The 21,745-nt window shown below is 41.5% G+C and overlaps 1 protein-coding gene across 1 annotated transcript in view; it reads right to left on the reverse strand.

Annotated features, from left to right (window-relative positions):
* The window catches only part of LOC127449925 (uncharacterized), a 99,370-nt gene extending 92,864 nt beyond the window's left edge, over positions 1-6,506 (reverse strand). Inside the window, exon 1 of the mRNA XM_051713552.1 lies at positions 6,499-6,506. Coding sequence (XP_051569512.1) covers positions 6,499-6,506 — 8 coding nt within the window. The remainder of the gene's footprint in view (positions 1-6,498) is intronic.
* Positions 6,507-21,745: the final 15,239 nt, after the last annotated feature.

The raw sequence follows: 21,745 nt of genomic DNA on the forward strand, positions 1-21,745 counted from the left end.
GTAAGGAATAATTGATGACGGACCATTGAATTGTTTAAAAATAAAAGTGGTTACACCTCAGGTGTGCATTATTTTTAAACAATTCAATGGGCCACTTATACCATGGTTACCACACCTTAAGACATTGTTCAGGGTTTTATCTCAAGAAATTTTCTGGTTTTCATCCCTAAAACGCTCTTATGAGAAGAACTGTGTGTGTGTGTGTGTGTGTGTGTGTGTGTGTGTGTGTGAGTAGAGAGAGAGAGAGTTTGTATTTAAGGGATCGAAAGAGAGAAACTGAGAAAATGAGTGTTAGTAAAATACGATTCGGATGCTTTGTTCTGTCTTCCTCGCAGTCACTCTTGGATCAGGAGATGAATTCACCGGTGGGAAGAAATACACAGACACAGAATGTCACAAGCAGTTCTTGATTTATTAAAGGAAAGCATGGGGTTATATGGTTCTTGTTACACAAGGCTGTTACACCCCCCCACCTCGAACTTTCTCAATCCTCCATATATGAGGTTGTTTCCTCTCGCTTACAGAAGTACATTCTTGCCAAGTTCATTTTGTGATCAAGACAGTGCCAAAAACATACAAAGCAGATAACCAAGCATCACGGTCATATTGTTCCATCTGAGGCCTATTTCTCACAATGAGATATCTCGCTTCTGGGATTACCTTTTTTTGTTGCAGCTCTCGTCAGAAGTAACATCGCTTCAAAATCGTCAAGATGCGTGTCGCCATATTCCCGTTGTAAACCGTAATAACTTTTTTTTCATCCCCAATGAGATGCAGGAGTGCGCTGAAATGACGACTCTGTTTTTCTCTCACGAGTATGTTTGGGACTTAAGTGTGTGCGTTATGCGTATAATGTGTGTCCAGGAGTATAGGAGTGTGGGAGTGTGTGTGTGAGAGGGGGAGCGTATTCCCACAGATATTTCTGATAATATAGAAACTGTTGTATTGACCAAGTGTATCTAGCTTTGATACAGCTCAAGCCTTCGTTGCTATTTCAAAAACGTCATATTAGAACTAGCAACAGAGGATGCGCTGCGTTTCGGCATAGGAGTTAAAAAGTTGTGTCTGTGTGAGCATGTGTGTGTGTGTGAGCGTGTGTAAGTGCGGGGGAGACGAGGGAGCGTGAGGGCTCTTTTTAACCGAAATTGAAATAAATGTAGGATATTTTAGACATTGTTTTGACGTTCTTAACTGATTTACTTTAACCGATGTCTTTGTTTTAATTAGTTATTTTGTTGTGGTAGCCTGTAGGGCTCTTTGAAATAACTGAAATAATTCGGCGAAGTGATATGGAACCGTTATGCGGTCAAGACCTGGAACTACTTTATATCCGTGCATTTCCTTGAAAAACAATTGCACACCTTAGAAAGTCCATGAACCAATCAGAATCAAGCATTTAACAGACCCGTGGTATAAAATATAATATAGTCTACAGAATATAGAACTGTAAATTACAGTTCATGATAATAATATTTTTATTAATATATAAAAATCAGACCCACGTATGAAAATACTTATATTTTTCATTATTTCTTATTTAAATAGAAACAGTTGCATTACGAATTATCAACATAACAATTTGAGATGTTGAATTTACATGAATTTCTTAGTAGTTGATATGTCCCACTTTTGCTTAAAGTGTTTACCCAAAAATGAAAATTCTCTCTTCATTTACTCACCTTCATGCCATAAGATGTGTATGACTTTCTTTCTTCTCCAGAACACAAACGAAGATTTTTAGAAGAATATCTCAGCTCTGTAGGTCCATAGAATGCAAGTGAATGGTGGCCAGAACTTTGAAGCTCCAGAAAAGATAAAGTCAGTATAAAAGTAATCCATACGACTTCAGTGGTTTAATCAATGTCTTCTGAAATAATCCAGTTGGTTTTGGGTGAGAACAGACCAAAATATAACTTATTTTTCACATGTGTCAAGCACTAGGAAGTGTAATCGAGCTGAAGTGAAATCATGCCTAGAGACTGCAATGGCAAGATGTACAGTGAAAAAGGAGTTATATTTTGATCTGTTCTCATTCAAAACCAACTGGATTGTTTCAGAAGACATTGATTAAACCACTGGAGTTGTATGGATTACTTTTATGCTGATCTCATCTTTGGAGCTTTAAAGGCCTGATCACCATTAGCTTGTTTTGGATGGACCTACAGAACTGAGATATTCTTCTAAAAATCTTCATTTGTGGTCAGCAGAAGAAAGAAAGTCATACACATCTTAAATGTCATGGGGGTGAGTAATTGATGAGATTTTGGGAATTCCAAGGAATTTGTCTTGGTGACAGGAGCTTCCAGTACACAACAATACAAAAACAGCAACAAGACTTTTAAAAAAAATAATTACAATTGAATAAAAAAAATAGATAAATATTGAAAAGAAAAAAGTATATATAGAATACACAATAGACAATATATATACAGTGCATCCGGAAAGTATTCACAGCGCTTCACTTTTTCCACATTTTGTTATGTTACAGCCTTGTTCCAAAATGGATTAAATTCATTATTTTCCTCAAAATTCTACAAACAATACCCCATAATGACAATGTGAAAGAAGTTTGTTTGAAATCTTTGCAAATGTATTAAAAATTAATTATTTTTTTTAATAAAAATACAAAATCACATGTACATAAGTATTCACAGCCTTTGCTCAGTACTTTGTTGAAGCACCATTGGCACCAATTACAGCCTCAAGTCTTTTTGAGTATGATGCTACAAGCTTGGCACAGCTATCTTTGGGCAGTTTCTCCCATCCTTCTTTGCAGGACCTCTCAAGCTCCATCAGGTTGGATGGGGAGCGTCGGTGCACAGCCATTTTCAGATCTCTCCAGAGATGTTCAATCGGGTTGAAGTCTGGGCTCTGGCTGGGCCACTCAAGGACATTCACAGAGTTGTCCCGTAGCCAGTCCTTTGTTATCTTGGCTGTGTGCTTAGGGTCATTGTCCTGCTGGAAGATGAACCTTCGCTCCAGTCTGAGGTCCAGAGTGCTCTGGAGCAGGTTTTCATCAAGGATGTCTCTGTACATTGCTGCATTCATCTTTCCCTCGAGTCACCTCCCTGACTAAGGCCCTTCTCCCCCGATCGCTCAGTTTGGCCGGGCGGCCAGCTCTAGGAAGAGTCCTGGTGGTTCCAAACTTCTTCCATTTATGGATGATGGAGGCCACTGTGCTCATTGGGACCTTCAATGCTACAGAAATGTTTCTGTACCCTTCCCCAGATCTGTGCCTCGATACAATCCTGTCTCAGAGGTCTACAGACAACTCCTTGGACTTCATGGCTTGGTTTGTGCTCTGACATGCACTGTTAACTGTGAGGCCTTATATAGACAGGTGTGTGCCTTTCCAAATCATGTCCAATCAACTGAATTTACCACAGGTGGACTCCAGTCAAGTTGTAGAAACATCAAGGATGATCAGTGGAAACAGGATGCACCTGAGCTCAATTTTGTGTGTCTTGGCAAAGGCTGTGAATACTTATGTACATGTAATTTTTTTTATTTTTTTTTTATTTTTAATAAATTTGCAAAGATTTCAAACAAACTTCTTTCACTTTGTCATTATGGGGTATTGTTTGTAGAATTTTGAGGAAAATAATGAATTTAATCCATTTTGGAATAAGGCTGTAACATAACAAAATGTGGAAAAAGTGAAGCGCTGTGAATACTTTCCGGATGCACGGTGTATATATATATATATATATGTATATACATACATACATACATACATACACACATACATATACATCCATATACACACACATACATACACACATACATATACATATACATACACATATATACACATATATGAATATATATTCATACATATACATACACATATGTAGTGCAAATCTAAATACAAATCGGTTATGTACTGTACAAGGGAATGTAATGGCAGAAGAGGTTGGATGTGTTGGATAATATAAAAAGACTAAGCTGCGTATTGCACATTAATTATTGCTCAAAGGGGCAGTTTTAACTGTTCATGAGATGGATAGCCTGGGGGAAAAAACTGTTCCTGTGCCTGACGGTTCTGGTGCTCAGAGCTCTGAAGCATCGGCCAGAAGGCAACAGTTCAAAAAGGTAGTGGGCAGGGTGAGTGGGGTCCAGAGTGATTTTTCCAGCTTTTTTCCTCACTCTGGAAGTGTATAGTTCTTGAAGGGGGGGGGCAGGGGGCAACCAATAATCCTCTCAGCAGTCCGAACTGTCCTTTGTAGTCTTCTGATGTCTGATTTCATAGCTGAACCAAACCAGACAGTTACTGAAGTGCAGAGGACAGACTCAATGACCGCTGAGTAGAACTGTATCAGCAGCGCCTGTGGTAGGTTGAACTTCCTCAACTGGCGAAGGAAGTACAACCTCTTCTGGGTCTTTTTCACAGTGGAGTCAATGTGGGTCTCCCACTTCAGGTCCTGTGAGATGGTAGTGCCCAGGAACCTGAATGACTCCACTGCTGCCACAGTGCTGTTTAGAATGGTGAGGGGGGACAGTTGGGGGGTTCCTCCTAAAGTCCACAATCATTTCCATCATTTTGAGCATGTTCAGCTCAAGGTTGTTTTGACTGCACCAGGCAGCCAGCTGTTTAACCTCCCATCTGTATGCAGACTCATCGTCATCTCGGATGAGGCCGATGACAGTGGTGTCGTCTGCAAACTTCAGGAGCTTGACAGAGGGGTCCTTGGTGATGCAGTCGTTGGTGTAGAGGGAGAAGAGTAGTGGGGAGAGCACACATCCCTGGGGGGCACCAGTGTTGATTGTACAGGTGCTGGAAGTGAATTTCCCCTGTCTCACAAGCTGCTGCCTGTCTGTCAGAAAGCTGGTAATCCACTGACAGATAGACGTGGGAACAGAGAGTTGGTGTAATTTAGTCTGGAGTATAGCTGGGATGATGGTGTTGAAAGCTGAACTGAAGTCCACAAAAAGGATCCTTGCATATGTCCCTGGTCTGTCCAGATGTTGCAGGATATGATGCAATCCCATGTTGACTGCGTCATCCACAGACCTGTTTGCTTGACAAGCAAATTGAAGGGGATCTAGAAAGGGTCCAGTGATGTCCTTCAAGGTGGGCCAACACCAGTCTCTCAAATGACTTCATGACCACAAATGTCATGGTGACAGGTCTGTAGTCATTAAGTCCTGTTTGAAAACCTGAGATAACGTTGGATTTTATTTCAGGTTTAAATGAAAAGAAAAACAAATCCCAGATTTTCAGTGTCTTCTGGACCCCTCACCACTGTAGATTAAACTATATTTTGATACTATATAATATAGTAATATTATATGTATATTAAAGGTGCAGTATGTAAGATTCAGAAACATCTTGGTTACTGTTTTAACCTCCGTTCCCTATCTGTCACTCACTCACGTTGTGTCGATGTAGTGACACTAGGGGTCGAACTTGGGAGCCCAAACACCTCTGATATTTGAGAAGGTCAATGAGAATTGGCGAGTGGAATTTGCATGCCACTCCCCCAGACATACTGGTATAAAAGGAGACGGCTTGCAACCACTCATTCAGGTTTGTGCTGAGGAGCCGAGACAGAGTCATGGCCATTTCAGCGGGTAGTTCAGTGTTGTGGCAGGAGGAACACAATGTCTCGTTCCCTCCATCAGGGAACAGAGGTTACAATAGTAACCAAGACATTCCCTATCTGTCACTCACTCGATGTTGTGTCGATGTAGTGACACTAGGGGTCCCTATACAAAACACCACAACCAGCTGAACTGTGTTACGTGGATCGGTGGTGCAGGTGCAGGCAGGCTGCCACGTGCCTAGTAACAAGTGCACACAGCCCCATCGTAACCTTCAAAACACCCCACATAAGTTGCATAGTCCCTCGTACCCAAGGGGGGGACAAGACATACTTACAATGGGAATAAGCTGCACCAGCTCTTTTGACCTTTTCTCTTTTTTTGAAAAAATTTAAAATTCTCTTACCTGGGACCAATATACATTTGCGCCGGGGAAGGTGTTCTTTTTCCCTCATGGAGAAAAGACACCACGGAGACCATATCATGCCCGAAGGGGAGGTTAACATGTGGAGAATACATCACATGGACTTACCAACTGGGAAGTACCACATATGTAAAGGAGTTCCTGTGGTAGGTCCTACCTGGAAGGGAGGAGCTCTACAAGCGCAGTGACTGGTGGCAGAGCAGAACTCTGCCCAAGGGAAGACATGGGTTTACCATCAGGGAAACCGTTCCATGGAAAATACCTCATATGGGGTTACCGACAGGGAACCACCACATATGGAGCACCTATCCCAAGTACAAGGGCTGACCTGAAAGGGCATACTTCATGAGTACTGGGCCTGGCATCAAATTCCTCCACCGAATTCACCTGCCGCAGGGTGCTGGGGGAAGAAAGACATCTAGGGTTCGCTGGTCCCGGGAACTCACGTGGACAAAAAAGCGCACGTTATCCCCTCAGGGAGGGGAAGGCGCTGTGTGCAAGCGGTACACCCGGCCAGCTGTCCGCATACTTACCTGTTCATACCTGCTAACACACAGGATGAAACTGGCTCAACCCGAAGATTGTAAAATCCAGCAAAGATATTGGGTGTCACCCAGCCCGCTGCTCTACATGTGTCTGTTAGAGAGGCACCATTCGCCAGAGCCCAGGAGGATGCCACTTTCCCAGTGGAGTGTGCTCATACTCCCACGGGGCATGGCGCGCCCTGGCCTGTTATGCCAAACCAATGGCATCCACAATCCAGTAGGCAGTCCTCTGTTCGGAGACAGCCTTCCCCTTCTACTGTCCCCCAAAACAGACAAAGAGCTTCTCAGAGCATCTAAAGCTCTCTGTGCGGTCCAAGTAAATACGCAAGGCGCGTACTGGACACAGCAACGACAAGGCTGGGTCTGCCTCTTCCCGGGGCAGTGCTTGCAAGTTCACCACTTGATCCTTAAAAGGGTTAGTGGGAACTTTGTCACATAGCCCGGCTGGTGTCTCAGGATCACGTGAGAGTATGCCGAGCTGAACTCTAAGCATGTATCGCTGACAGAGAACGCCTGCAGGTCCCCAACCCTCTTGATGGAAGTGAGCGCAGTCAGGAGGCCGACTTCAACAAGAGGGCTTCTAGCTCGACTGACTCAAACGGGGCTCTCTGTAGGCCCAGAAAGACTACAGAGAGGTCCTATGAGGGAATGAAACGTGGCCTAGGCTTCAACCTCCTGGCGCCTCTAAGGAACCTGATGTCCAAGTCATGCTTCCCCAAGGACTTACCGTCTACATACCTGTTCGTGCCCACTTTCAAGGTGGAGGGGGACAGCCGCCCCTACAACCTCTCCTGCAGGAAGGAAAGCACCGACCTGACTGCGCACCTCTGAGGATCTTCATCTCGGAGAGACACCAATTCGCGAACAGACGCCACTTCAAGCCATACAGCTGCCTTGTAGAGGAAGCTCTGGCCTGAGTGATGGTGTCTACCACCACTTAGGTCTCCTGCATCCCGTCCAGGGGCCAGACATGGAGGGTCCAGAGGTCTGGGTGTGGGTGCCAATTCATGCCCCGTCCCTAAGAAAGGAGGTCCTTCCTCAGGGGAATTTGCCAGGGAGGGGGTGGAGTCTCCACCCTCCTCCGAGCGTCACCTGTCATGACAGTGCGTCCGCCATGCGATTGGGTTCGCCTGGGATGAGTGGCCCGCAAGGACTTCAGTCGCTGCTGACTCCAAAGGAGGAGATGGCGGGCGAGTTGTGACATGCGACGTGAGCATAAACCGCCTTGGCGACTTATATATGCTACCGTCGCCGTGTTGTCCATCCGGACTAAAACGTGCTTGCCCTGGATCAACGGCCAAAACCTCTGCAGAGCCAGCAATACTGCCAGCAACTCGAGGCAGTTGATATGCCAACGCAGTCGAGGTCCTGTCCCGGAGCTCGAGGCTGCGTTCCCATTGCAAACGGCGCCCCAGCCTGACCTGGACGTGTCTGTTGTGACAACGACATGCCTGGATGCTTGTTCTAGGGGAACCCCTGCCCGTAGAAATTCAAGATCTGTCCAAGGGCTGAATATGCGGCGACAAATCGGCTACAAAAATTGTGCTTTGAATATGTAATTTTTTTTATTATTATTATCGGTTAAAATAGTGGAGTTTTAAAATAAGCAGTTTTGAGCGCAGTTGAGCTGATTGAAATCTGTAAGTGTATTATAAATGAAATTATTTGAGTCTCCTGAAAACATCAGACAGAGTGATTCAAATCATGTCAAATGCATTATGCTTTTCTCATCAGTTATCAATTTTATCATGGTCCATCTATAAAATAGGCCAGTGAAACTAAATGCTTTTCACAGTCCTAAAATACAATGTGCGTTCAGCAGATGTCTAAACTTTGTAAGAAATTGCAAAAGCATGCAAAGCAATTTCCTCAAATAGCTACTATACAAGACATTTTCCTTCAGAACACATAGCTGGTAAAACACCAAAGTTCACTCACTTTTCAGTTCATACACAGATGTTGCTTGTGAAATTCAGTTTTGCATCTGCATGCCTACATCTGTGTAAATGAAAGCACATTTGAGTAATTCTTTTTTGATATCAACATATCAATGATATATATTTATATATATTTATAGATATATATGTATATATAAATATATATACCGTTGATATGTTGATTATCACCATTATGTTTTGTTCAACAAGTGTTAAGGTCTGTGTGTATGAGCAACTGTGTGCAAAATAAATGTATAATTTCTCTAAATAAGTTTTTTGGACAGTGTGGTACAAAAAAGTAAATTGTATTAAATATAATTAAATATATATAAATTAATTACTCATTGCCTTAGGTGGTATTTTAAAGGGGTCATGAAGTTTTTATAATTGTATTACCTTACTTGAGGTCCAATGATAATGTTTTTGCACCAAAACAGTCACAATTTAGTAATATACGTATGATAATTTTCCACCCTGTTTTTGGACCTCTGTCTGAAATGCTAGGTTTTGGCCTAAGCAGCTCCTTTAAAACTTAGATGTAACACCCACTGTTATTATTGGCTAACATCATGCAGCCCCTCAAATTCAGCAAACTCAGTCGGAAGAGAATGAACAACTTCTTTTAACATTATAAAACAAAATATCAGGGTTTACACATAATGCATATCCAAAACATTGCTTTAGAATATATTAAACTGTTAATCTCAAGCACAACTGTTAACACACAGCACCATAAACTATCAAACAGTCATGGCATTTGAAATATTCATTAATTAAATGGTTTACTTATGATTTTGATCAGGTCCAAGTGTTTTTAACTGCCCCATTCTTCAATAGCATTTCCTTTGCAAAGCTTGAATCGAATTATGACTGGATCACAAGCAATCCACGCTGACATTTGCCAAAAAAACAAAACACAAACACATAGTCCAAAGCACAGTGAAATGACGCACACACTACTGTAGGCGCATTGAGGTGTACATTGCCGGAAAAACATCGAAACAGTCAAAGATGTCCATCTAGTTCATGTTTACACACAACAACAATTAAAAATAGTGCAGATGGGCGAAAGAACGTGTCCATGACGCGTTGTGCTCAAAAAAACAAGAGGCAGCAGCTGAATAAAAGAGAATTGCTTCTCCCTTCAGAGTTGTAACTTGACACAGTGTCTTTTAAAAGCAGTTAGATACATGGCAGCTTTCAAAAGGTCTGTGTAGTTCATGTTTATATACAAAATAATGAAACATAGCCAGATGAGTCCCCTATAGTGTTCAGAAATAGATAGCCACACAAGGCCTGCTCTCTCAAATTTGCACGCCATTGGGTGGGGCCAAGGGTGCGATGAACAGACAGATTTCAAAATGAGACTTTTCAGCAGGGTGGCAACTATAAATGATCTTTTTAGACAGGGGAGGAAGTTTTGAGATCTGAAATTTACAGTATGTTTTTTATAGTACAGTTACCTCTTATATGTCTAAATATAAAGTAAAATTTTATTCTCCATTTAATGAACACTTTATATATTTATTATTTATATCATCTAATGTTTCTGGAAATATGTTATGTGTATGACAACATGTTTATGGGTAATTCATACTGAAAAAATGAAATTACAATTTGATTTACAATTAAATGTAAATTGCAATGGAATTTAACATGTATTCTTAATTCATTTATGAATGGCTCCATACACAACCTTACATTACAGGTAATTTTATTCACTGCCATGCACCTTTATGTGAAAATGAAGTCCATAGTGGTAAAAACTGAAAAATATAACCACTTGCCTACCTTGGAACAGTTTCTGTCACTGAATGACAAAAATATTATTTTTTATTTCCCACAATTTTCTCTTTTTGATGCATTTTCTACCTGTGTTTTTGTTATTTACAAATCATTGTGATATGTGTGACAGTGAAACTGCAGTTTGAATGAAAAACATTAAAAGACAGCAATCTCTGGAGAATGAGAGAATGCTATTTTGCACACTGTCAGGAAAAAATAATTTAAATGTTCTCTCAAAATACATTGAAGGCTGAAGGAATTACATACACTTTAGTTATGTAATTGGTACTTTTATATAGCCTGCCATGTAAAATTGCATTTGATTTGGGGGCTGGAATTTCTGCACTCCCATCAAACTCTAGTTCTAACTGAAAAATAGTACATGGTTGATTTTTAAATTACGGTAACTTTTTGTCCCCTAGGGTCATTTATTATTTTATTTTTTTTAATCATTCTAGTGTTAAAGCTAAAGATAAATCATAAAAGCTTATTTTTTATTGTGTCTCTTTTATTACTTTTACATAATTTGTGGTAAAGGCAATGTTTATAATCATAATTGAAATTGTATTTATGTATATGTAAAATTTGTATTTATTTATTTAATAAGAAGCACTGTCCCCAATACTGCTGTCATCATCACAACTTTCCCGATGATGGCATGAATGAAATGAAAAGTGACAGGAGATATTCTAGAGCTGTCATTACCTAACAGGTTAGTTTTTGAGAATTTTAATTAAGAAACAGTCCATTTCTTTTTTTTTTTTTATTGAAATGTATCTATTTTATTTAAATTCAGGTTATTTGACTGTCAAAAAACCTTCTTGTGTCTCCAAAAAGTGGGAAATATCATTATCACAAACTACTTCAAAAGTCCACACCATTACACATTATAACAAAATCTACTTGAAGGTTGTACAAACACTCAAATGCGCTCTTAAAAAAATCATACACATATGAAATCTGGGAATGTAATTTGATTGGATGACAAGTCACACTTGATCACACAGAGTACTGCTGTGACAAAACAAACATTCAACACCATGGAAAGTGAAGCATTTTTAGGATCTCAGTCACCAAGGAAGCACTAACTATAAGATGGCATTGTTTGCTTAAAGGGATAGTGTGGAGGTGAGGGTCCACCTGAGGACATCCACCTGTGTTGAATTGTTACTAATTACAGTTTCTATGTGCACAGTGAGATTCGGGGGAGATAAAAGATGGCCCAATCCGCAAGAGAGAGAGAGAGGCCAGAGACTACGTGTCTGCTGCCAGAGTGTTTCATATAGAGTGTTGTGCTGAAAAGCGGACCTGTCTTATACTTTATGCTGCAAAGCAGACTTTTAGTTTTGAGTGTGAAGCTGCAAAGCATTTTTCTATTGTTTTGTTAATAAAACTCTGACTCACGTGGGCTGTGAAAACCAGCTACCACTTCCTCCTTTGATCCAAATACAAACCTTTGTTACACTGGTGCTGAAACCTGGGATAAAGAGGAAGGTACGCTGCTATGGAGTCATCTTTGCCACTGGAGGAAGTCTTCCAAACCCTCTCCATCATCCACCAGGCTCAACACCAGGCCCTCATGGACAGAACAGCAACAGCGCTTCGAGGCGCTCCTTCGAAGCCAAGAGGAGGACCGACAGGCATTGCGGAGCTTGGTGCCTCAGGAGGGGACGTTGATCTCCAACACTCCACAGGCCGCCCCCGATGGAGCTGGGGTGTACCAAATACCCGTGAGTATTTGGGGGGGGGGTACATAACAAGCCTTGGTGGATTCAGGTTGTAACCAAACCTCTATTCAACAATGCTTGGTTCAAAATGGGGCATTGAATACAAATAATTGGGTGAAGGTGAGGTGTGTGCACGGGGATATTTACAGTTATACTGCAGTGACCGTCACTATTCTATTTCAGGATCAAAAGCATAACACTGAGGCTGTGGTTAGTTCCCACCTCACCCATCCACTAATTTTGGGTACTAATTGGCCAGCTTTTCCCGAATTGTTAAAAGGGTTGTGTGTGGATGGGTCCTGTAATACAGTGGGAAGGTGTGGGGTGTGCAATGCGCTAACAGGGGAGGTGGAGCCGGGGCCGTCTATGTCAGCTCCGCATCAGGATGACGTAAGAGAGGGGGAAGCCTCGGCTTCCCTAGCCCTTAGGGGAATTCCCACTGGGATTTTCCTCTGGAGCAGACGCGAGACGAGACTCTTAAGCATACGTTTGACCAAGTGAAATTAATTGATGGTCAGCGCCTTCAGCTGTGCATTGCACTTACATATCCGTATTTCTCAATTATAAACGATCAGTTGTATTGAGTGACGCAGGACGCTCAGACAAAAAAAGATACAACCTAGCTGTTAGTACCAAGGAGCCGCTGGGAAATGTTCCAGACGGCTCATCATAGTCAGATGGCAGGACACTTGGGACAGGGGAAAACACTAAGCCGTCTCATGGCCCGTTTCTATTGGCAGGGCATTTGCAGGGATGTTAGCCGGTGGTGTGCGACATGCTGCGAATGTCAGCTGGTGAATCCTCCGGCCACCCCAAAAGTGCCATTGAGCCCTCTTCCGTTGATCGAGGTTCCCTTTGACAGAGTTGGCATGGACCTCGTTGGGCCATTAGAACGGTCAGCACACGGGCATCGCTTTGTGTTGGTTCTGGTGGAATACGCAACGCGATACCTGGAAGCAGTGCCCCTTCGCAACATCTCAGCATGTAGTGTTGTGGAGGCACTCTTCAGAATTATCTCCCGAGTGGGATTCCGAAAGAAATCCTCACTGATCAGAGCACTACATTCATGTCACGTACACTACGCGAGCTGTACGAATTATTAGGTATTAAATCAATTCGGACAAACGTGTACCATCCACAAACGGACAGCTTGGTCGAACGATTTAATAAAACCTTAAAAAATATTATTCGTAAGTTTGTGCACAAAGGTGCTCAGAATTGGGATAGGTGGCTCAAACCCCTATTATTTGCAGTATGAGAGGTCCCGCAAGCCTCCACGGGGTTTCCCCCATTTTAATTATTATATGGGCATAAGGCCCGTGGCGTGTTAGACATCATGAAGGAAAACTGGGAGGAGGGGCCTTCACAAAGCAAAAATGAAATTCAATACGTTCTTGACCTGAGAGCAAAACTCCACACACTGGGTTGTCTATCACAGGAGAATTTGCTATAGGCTCAAGAAAGTCAGTCCCGGCTTTATAACAGGGGAGCTTGGCTACGCGAATTCGCGCAGGGAGATAAAGTTCTTGTATTACTGCCAACATCGAGCTCAAAATTACTCACGAAGTGGCAAGGGCCCTTTGAGGTCACACGGCGAGTTGGGGAAGTTGACTATGAGGTAGTGCATACGAATAGGAGCAGGGCTCATGATATTTACTTCCTCAACCTCCTAAAACCTTGGAGAGAGGCGGTCCCCATATCCTTGGTGATGGTAGTTCCAGAGAGGGAGGAGCTTGGTGAGTCTAAAAGCCAGTCAGTTCACTCCGGTCCCGTGTGAAGACCACCTCTCGCCGTCACAATGTATGGAGGTTGCCAGATTGCAAAAAAGTTTCTCTGAAGTGCTCTCGCCTCTCCCCGGCTGCACTAACCTCATAGAACACCACATCGAGACAACCCCCGGGGTAGTGGTACGTAGTCGTCCCTACTGCTTACCCGAACACAAGAAACATGTGGTACGGGAAGAATTAAAGGCCATGCTCGATATGGGCGTAATAGAAGAATCCCACAGTGATTGGGCCAGCCCGGTGGTTCTGGTACCTAAGAGCGATGGCTCTGTCCGGTTCTGTGTGGATTATAGAAAGGTCAATGCAGTGTCTAAATTTGACGTGTATACAATGCCTCGTATTGCAATTGGAAGGGTGGAGGTATGGTATCTGGGGTTCTACTTGGGTCATGGGCAGGTGCGACCCCAAATCGATAAAACCGCAGCGATTGCGACCTGCCTGAGTCCTAAGACCAATAAAGGAGGTGAGACAGTTCTTGGGGCTGGCTGGCTATTATCGAAGGTTTGTGCCTAATTATTTGGATGTCACCAGCCCACTGACTGATCTCACTAAAAAGGGATCTCCAGACCCGGTCCAGTGAATGGAGCCGTGCCAAATGTCTTTCACACAGGTAAAAGCTGCACTTTATGGTGGGCTGCTTCTACATTCCCCTGATTTCTCTCTCCCTTTTGTTTTACAGATGGATGCATCGGACAGGGGGCTGTGTGCTGTTCTGTCCCAGGTGGTGGAGGGGGAGGTCGAAAGCTCTCTATGAGAGAAATGAAGTACAGCACTATAGAGAAGGAGTGTTTGGCCATCAAGTGGGTGGTCCTCACTCTCCGCTACTATTTTTTGGGATGAGCATTCACTCTCTGTTCGGACCACACCCCGCTCCAATGGCTCCACCGCATGAAGGATGCCAACACCTGGATCACCCGTTGGTATCTGTCACTCCAGCCATTTAAGTTCAAGGTGTGCTCAACCACGGGGGCCACAGATGGCTGTCGCAGACTTCCTCTCCAGAAAAGGGGGAGAGTAGGCAGTCCGGACAGTTCCCCCGGCCTGAGTCGTGTGGTGGGTGTATGTGTAGGTGAGGGCGTGGTTGAGCACCCGTCTGGGGAGAGAGAACGTGGTAAGGACATCCACCTGAGATGAACTGTTACTAATTACTGTTTCTATGTGCACAGTGAGATTCAGGGGAGATAAAAGATGGCCCAGTTTGCAGAGAGAGAGAGACAGGCCAGAGACTATGTGTCTGCTACCAGAGTGTTTCATATAGAGTGTTGTGCTGAAAAGTGGACCTGTCTTATCCTTTATGCTGCAAAGCAGACTTTTGGTTTTGAGTGTGAAGCTGCAAAGCGTTTTTCTATTATTTTGTTAATAAAACTCTGACTCATGTGGACTGTGAAAACCGGCTCCCGCTTCCTCCTTTGATCCAAATACGAACCTTTGTTACAGATAGTTTACTCAAAAAGGAAAATTCTGTCATTATTTACTCATTTCCATGTCATTCCAAACCCATATACTGTTTTTTTTTTTTTTTTTTTTCATGGAACCCAAAAGGAGAAATTTTGAAACAACTTTATGCAGCTCTTTTCCACAAATTGTCAGTTCATAGTGGCCATGGCTGCCAAGCTCCAAAAAGAACCCTAAAAGATATCAAATGTCTTCAGAAGACTTGGAATATAGTGAAGAAGTGGTAAGGACTCCTCATATGATGTTTGTTTTCTTTTCTTTTATGGAACTTGACAGCTGTTGTCACTATAAAATGTTGTTGTATGGAAAAAAGCTGCATGAAGATTCTTTTTTGTTTTCCATAGAAAAAAATAACAGCATCCAGGTTTGGAACAACATAAGGGTGAATAAATAATGACAGAATTTCATTTTTTTGGGGGTGAACTATCCTTTAAGGTTGTCATTGTTTGCTTAGTCATTGTTTTCAATCACAAGAATATATACATGAGATAATGGACAATGAGCCTTTAATGACACCAATGCACAGGAGAATAGCATTTTACGGGAAATAAACATAGTGATGTCACAAGACTGCTTTCCCTGTTACTTTCTCACCATGCATCACCCCTTCACCTCATCTGCCCCTGTCTGGGCATTCCCACAATGTCCTAGCAGGATCTGTCTCCAAATAATACAGCCATATACGGATCATTTATCGCAGCACATTTGGCAAATTTTGTTCTATGCTTGCTACCCTCTTTCTCATATAATAACAGAACAATACAGTGGCGAAATTCTCCAGATGGTGCAATAAAAGAGGCTTTACTCAAATAGACAGCAATCGACTGGCAGCTTAAGTTGGCCATGCCTGGAATGCCAAGCTGCTTTTTGTTGGGTTAGGTCATCTTGAGAGTTAACCAACCAAGTCAAGCCAAGTTAGGCCCAGACTGATCCAGTGTGTCTGTAAACACAGTCTCAAATGATGCACTACGCTCAGTACGTTTACATGCATTTTAAATGTTAAATTTGGACTAAAACAATAGTCTTTTTAAAATGTCATGTGAATGCTTCAGTCTGACTGAAATCATACCAGTCTGTTGTTTGCCAAGTCGGACTAATAGACCTAGATAATGCTAGACTGTAGCTTGGCTAAGTCCTGCATTCACGTTAATAGGACCACAACTGGCCTCAAAGTTTTGCACATGCATGCTCTGAAAGACCAAGGTGAAGCACAATGTTTATTTAACTCGGCATATTTGATGTCCTTCCTTTAAATTTATTTATTACGCATTGTGTCATGTACAATTGGATAGGCAGAAGAAGACTGTAGCTTGACTATGCAAAAAACCCCGCTGTAGCTCCATTATAACTGCACATATAAACGTACTTAGTGTGCGCTTACACTACACACTCGGCCATCTAGTGTATGAATTGTCCAACCTTGTCTCATAGAATGAATGTTACTATAAATAAAACATTTTGCAAACTGTTTAATGTGCTACTTTCAACGTTTTGCTGCAGTTTCCTGGTGAAATTAACACTAGAGGCGCTACAACAACTGTGCTTTTTATTCACTTTCACACAGATGTGTACAATCTCTGTTTGTGACAATAAACACTTATTTGTCGCTTTATTACTCACACCCTGCTATGTTATTATATCAAAACACTTTTACATTATTTGAAAAACAATACATTTTAACGCTGTCAGACCCACCTACATTTACACACTTATTCCAATGTGTTAAAATAAATATTGCTGCAAGCAGCAATTACAGGGCCAAGCACAGCAACCACTGCCCAACACAAGGATCTCACAGAGCAAGCACAGATTACATTGTTGCTGGATGGATTTAAATGTACAATATTTTGTTCCACAGTTCAGTGTGCTATCCACTGCACCACAACATTGCAGTCAACAAAGGGACATACCAAGCTTAGATGAATCACAGCTGAGCACAGCTGTTACCATGATCAATTTTATATTCATGTAACTTTTCAACAAAGACGCAAATCAACATTTGATTGGGGAAAAGCCCCACCTCCATTCAGTAAGCACAACACAAAAATTGCCAGAACTACACACATTTCTAATGCATAAGATCCCTACTGAGGATCAAACCAGGAATGTTCATTTGACATTTCATGGCTAACCACTGCTCTACTCAGCTGCTGGAACAACACTCAAGAGGAACCAAGAGGAACATACTATGCTAAGAATTTTTTTTACAGCCAAATACAACAGTAAATGATCAACTTTGTATTCATGTAACTTTTCAACAGAGATCAGATTCAGTATTTGATTGCGGAACAGCCCAGCAACCATTCATAAAGCCGATACAAAAATCAACAGAATTACAGAACAACTTGTAGAGGTAGGGATTCAAAACAACAACCTTTTGAAGTATAAACCAGTGTTTTAATAAACTGAGCATCTCAGTTGAAATGCCTGTTCATTGGCAAAGAGACTCCTTATGTTAAAATCAGCACAAAAGTGTAGGTTATCTTTTGAACAATAGGTGGTGCTGTCTTTTAATTTCTTAGTTATCCTCAGGACATGATGTTGATGATGCATACCAATTTTAGTAAAGATTTATCACTTTTTTATAAAATTCAATATAGCGGTGAGACTATATGGCTGATATGGAAAATGCTAACTGATTATCATGCTAGCTGATTAGCATGCTAAGCTAATGTTGCCTATGGATAACATTTTGATCAAACTGCCTAACAAATGCGCTTGTTAGAATACTAACTGATTAGCATGCAAGATGATTAGCATGCTAAGCTAACGTTGCCTTACAAATAGCATTGTGATCAAATAGCCTTATAAGACAGAAAGCCCAACAGTTAGCATGCTAACCATTTTGTAACTACAGTGATGCTGTCTCCGAACACTCAGTCCTTTCAAAAGATATCACTCCCATATATATCAGAACAACAACACTAAAACAAAGAAGAACAAGAAGTATCCCTGCAAATGGAAATGATCTGTGATAAGCCCTATAACTATTCAGTAAACACAATACAAAGACCTTCAATACAATATAACATCAACTCTAAAACTGGTCCATGTGGGAATCAGTTCCATGACCCTTAGAACAACAAACCAGTGCTTTAATACATTTAATATCTTTTGAAATATTGGTTGCGCTGTCTCGAAACTTCTCAAGTATCATCAGAACTTGATGTCAATGATGCATACCAATTTTCTTTGAAATCCGACAATGTATTTAAAAGATATATCATTTTTTATATGTCAATATGTTTGAGAGGCAGTATGGCCGATATGGAAAAAACTAGTATAATTGAAATCTGCATGACCCAAGGAATCCACAGACAAACCTCATGACTTTTGGACATACGGTTACGAGCAAAAATAGCAGTTTTTTTAATAGCAACTTTTGACCCATAGGTGGTGTTGTGTCAAAACTCTGCAGGTGCCCTCAGACAATGGACCTCATGAAGCATACCATGTTTCGTTTCAATAGGACAAAGGTTGCTGAGATACAGCCTCAAATCTGTTTTCACAGCCACCTTGTTAACTTCACGATGCTGTAACTTTTCAACAATTACAAAAATCTAAATAAAGTGAAGTCATATGTGTGCAGCTTGGTCTGGAGATTATTTTAAACCATTGTTTGGGAAAATCAGACCAAGTTTAAAGGATGTGAAAGGTTTAAAGTGTAAACATCATAATCCAAGATGGCGGCCACTGTAATGAACAGAGTTTTAATGTAAGGGGTCCATTGGAATCATCAGGAGGAGAGTAATCAGACAAAAAAAATTATGTCTCTAGGACAAACAGTTAAAAAGATACACCCAAAAGAAAAGTGAATTTTTGACATGGTGGTGGCGCTATAGAGTATGTCCTAGAGACCCTAAATTTGGTATGAGGGCTATTCATGACCACCCCATCAGTGTGCCATATTTAATAATTTTCCTACGTACAATTCTATGGGCTGCCATAGACTCCCAGCCAGAATAATATAACAAAACAGAAAACTAACGGATGCAATAGGGGCTACAGCCTTGAAGAGGCTTGGCCCCTAATAATATTAACGGATACAATAGGGGCTACACACCTTCTGTGCTTGGCCCCTAATAACACTAACGGATACAATAGGGGCTATGCACCTTCGTGCTTGGCCCATAATAATACGTTTTATTTATTAAGCACCTTTCTCACAGCTTAAGGTCACTTTACAACAGAATGAAAACAATAACAAATAACAACACATTGACAACTTTAACAGCCACAAGAGCAAATATCAACAAAACAAACGTTCAGTGTTTAACTTTTGAGATACAGTGCATCCGGAAAGTATTCACAGCGCTTCATTTTTTCCACATTTTGTTATGTTACAGCCTTATTCCAAAATGGATTAAATTCATTATTTTCCTCAAAATTCTACAAACAATACCCCATAATGACAACGTGAAAGAAGTTTGTTTGAAATCTTTGCAAATTTATTAAAAATAAAAAACGATAAAATCACATGTACATAAGTATTCACAGCCTTTGCCATGACACTCAAAATTGAGCTCAGGTGCATCCTGTTTCCACTGATCATCCTTGAGATGTTTCTACAACTTGATTGGAGCACACCTGTGGTAAATTCAGTTGATTGGACATGATTTGGAAAGGCACACACCTGTCTATTTAAGGTCCCACAGTTAACAGTGCATTTCAGAGCACAAACCAAGCCATGAAGTCCAAGGAATTGTCTGTAGACCGCCGAGACAGGATTGTATTGAGGCACAGATCTGGGGAAGGGTACAGAAAAATTTCTGCAGCATTGAAGGTCCCAATGAGCACAGTGGCCTCCACCATCCATAAATGGAAGAAGTTTGGAACCACCAGGACTCTTCCTAGAGCTGGCCGCCTGGCCAAACTGAGCTATCGGGGGAGAAGGGCCTTAGTCAGGGAGGTGACCAAGAACCTGATGGTCACCCTGACAGAGCTCCAACATTTCTCTGTGGAGAGAGGAGAACCTTCCAGAAGAACAACCATCTCTGCAGCACTCCACCAATCAGGCCTGTATGGTAGAGTGGCCAGACGGAAGCCACTCCTCAGTAAAAGGCACATGACAGCCCACCTGGAGTTTGCCAAAAGGCACCTGAAGGACTCTCAAACCATGATAAACAAAGATTGAACTCTTTGGCCTGAATGGCAAGTGTCATGCCTGGAGGAAACCAGGCACCGCTCATCACCTGGCCAATACCATCCTTACAGTGAAGCATGGTGGTGGCAGCATCATGCTGTGGGGATGTTTTTCAATGGCAGGAACTGGGAGACTAGTCAGGATCGAGGGAAAGATGAATGCAGCAATGTACAGAGACATCCTTGATGAAAACCTGCTCCAGAGCACTCTGGACCTCAGACTGGGGCGAAGGGTCGTTGTCCTGTTGGAAGATGAACCTAAGCACACAGCCAAAATAACAAAGGAGTGGCTCCGGGACAACTCTATGAATGTCCTTGAGTGGCCCAGCCAGAGCCCAGACTTGAACCTGATTGAACATCTCTGGAGAGATCTGAAAATGGCTGTGTACTGACGCTCCCCATCCAACCTGATGGAGCTTGAGAGGCCCTGCAAAGAAGAATGGGAGAAACTGCCCAAAAATAGGTGTGCCAAGCTTGTAGCATCATACTCAAAAAGTCTTGAGGCTGTAATTGGTGCCAAAGGTGCTTCAACAAAGTATTGAGCAAAGGCTGTGAATACTTATGTACGTTTTTTTTTTTTTTAATAAATTTGCAAAGATTTCAATCAAACTTCTTTCACATTGTCATTATGGGGTATTGTTTGTAGAATTGAGGAAAATAATGAATTTAATCCATTTTGGAATAAGGCTGTAACATAACAAAATGTGGAAAAAATGAAGCGTTGTGAATACTTTCCGGATGCACTGTAGCTCGCCTGATAGAGTGTTGGACTTTTGACTCAGAGACTGAGCCTTGAGCCCAATGTATTAAAGCACTGGTTTGTTGTTCAAAGTGAAAGTGCCATAGCAGAGACATGAAATGACGTGGTTGCTTCAGTAAATGTGCTTTTCATGTCAAATTTGCTTTTAAAACTCTATCGGTTAAGTTTAGGCATTGCTTATGGGTAAATCTTTATGTTTTGTTTACCTTATTTTTGTATTTATTGGTTTATTTGTATATGGACAGTACAAAAACATGATTTCGTTTTTTATTTTTATATATATTGCAGTGGTGCACATGATTTGGTTTATTGTCCATGATTTTTAAAGCCTGATTGTAAAGTGATATTATACAATTTACAAATTTCCAAACTGTGATGCAATATGAATTATGAGACAAAATCTTGGCATGCATAAAAAGCTGAGCCGCCTGCTTTGATATGTACTATCTAATATATTTGAAACAATGCAAGTTAATCTTTGCCTTTTTTGAAAGTTTCTTTATGTATCCATCAAATGTGAGTTGTGAATCTAAAATAATACCTAAGAACTAGAACTCTTTTACCTCCTCTATTTCTTTATTTTGTATCTTAATTTTCAATGTTCCTTTTTGTTTTCTATTAGAGAAACACATAGAAACTGTTTTT

This window comes from Myxocyprinus asiaticus, chromosome 2 (genome assembly GCF_019703515.2).
Source record: "Myxocyprinus asiaticus isolate MX2 ecotype Aquarium Trade chromosome 2, UBuf_Myxa_2, whole genome shotgun sequence".
Taxonomy (NCBI): domain Eukaryota; kingdom Metazoa; phylum Chordata; class Actinopteri; order Cypriniformes; family Catostomidae; genus Myxocyprinus; species Myxocyprinus asiaticus.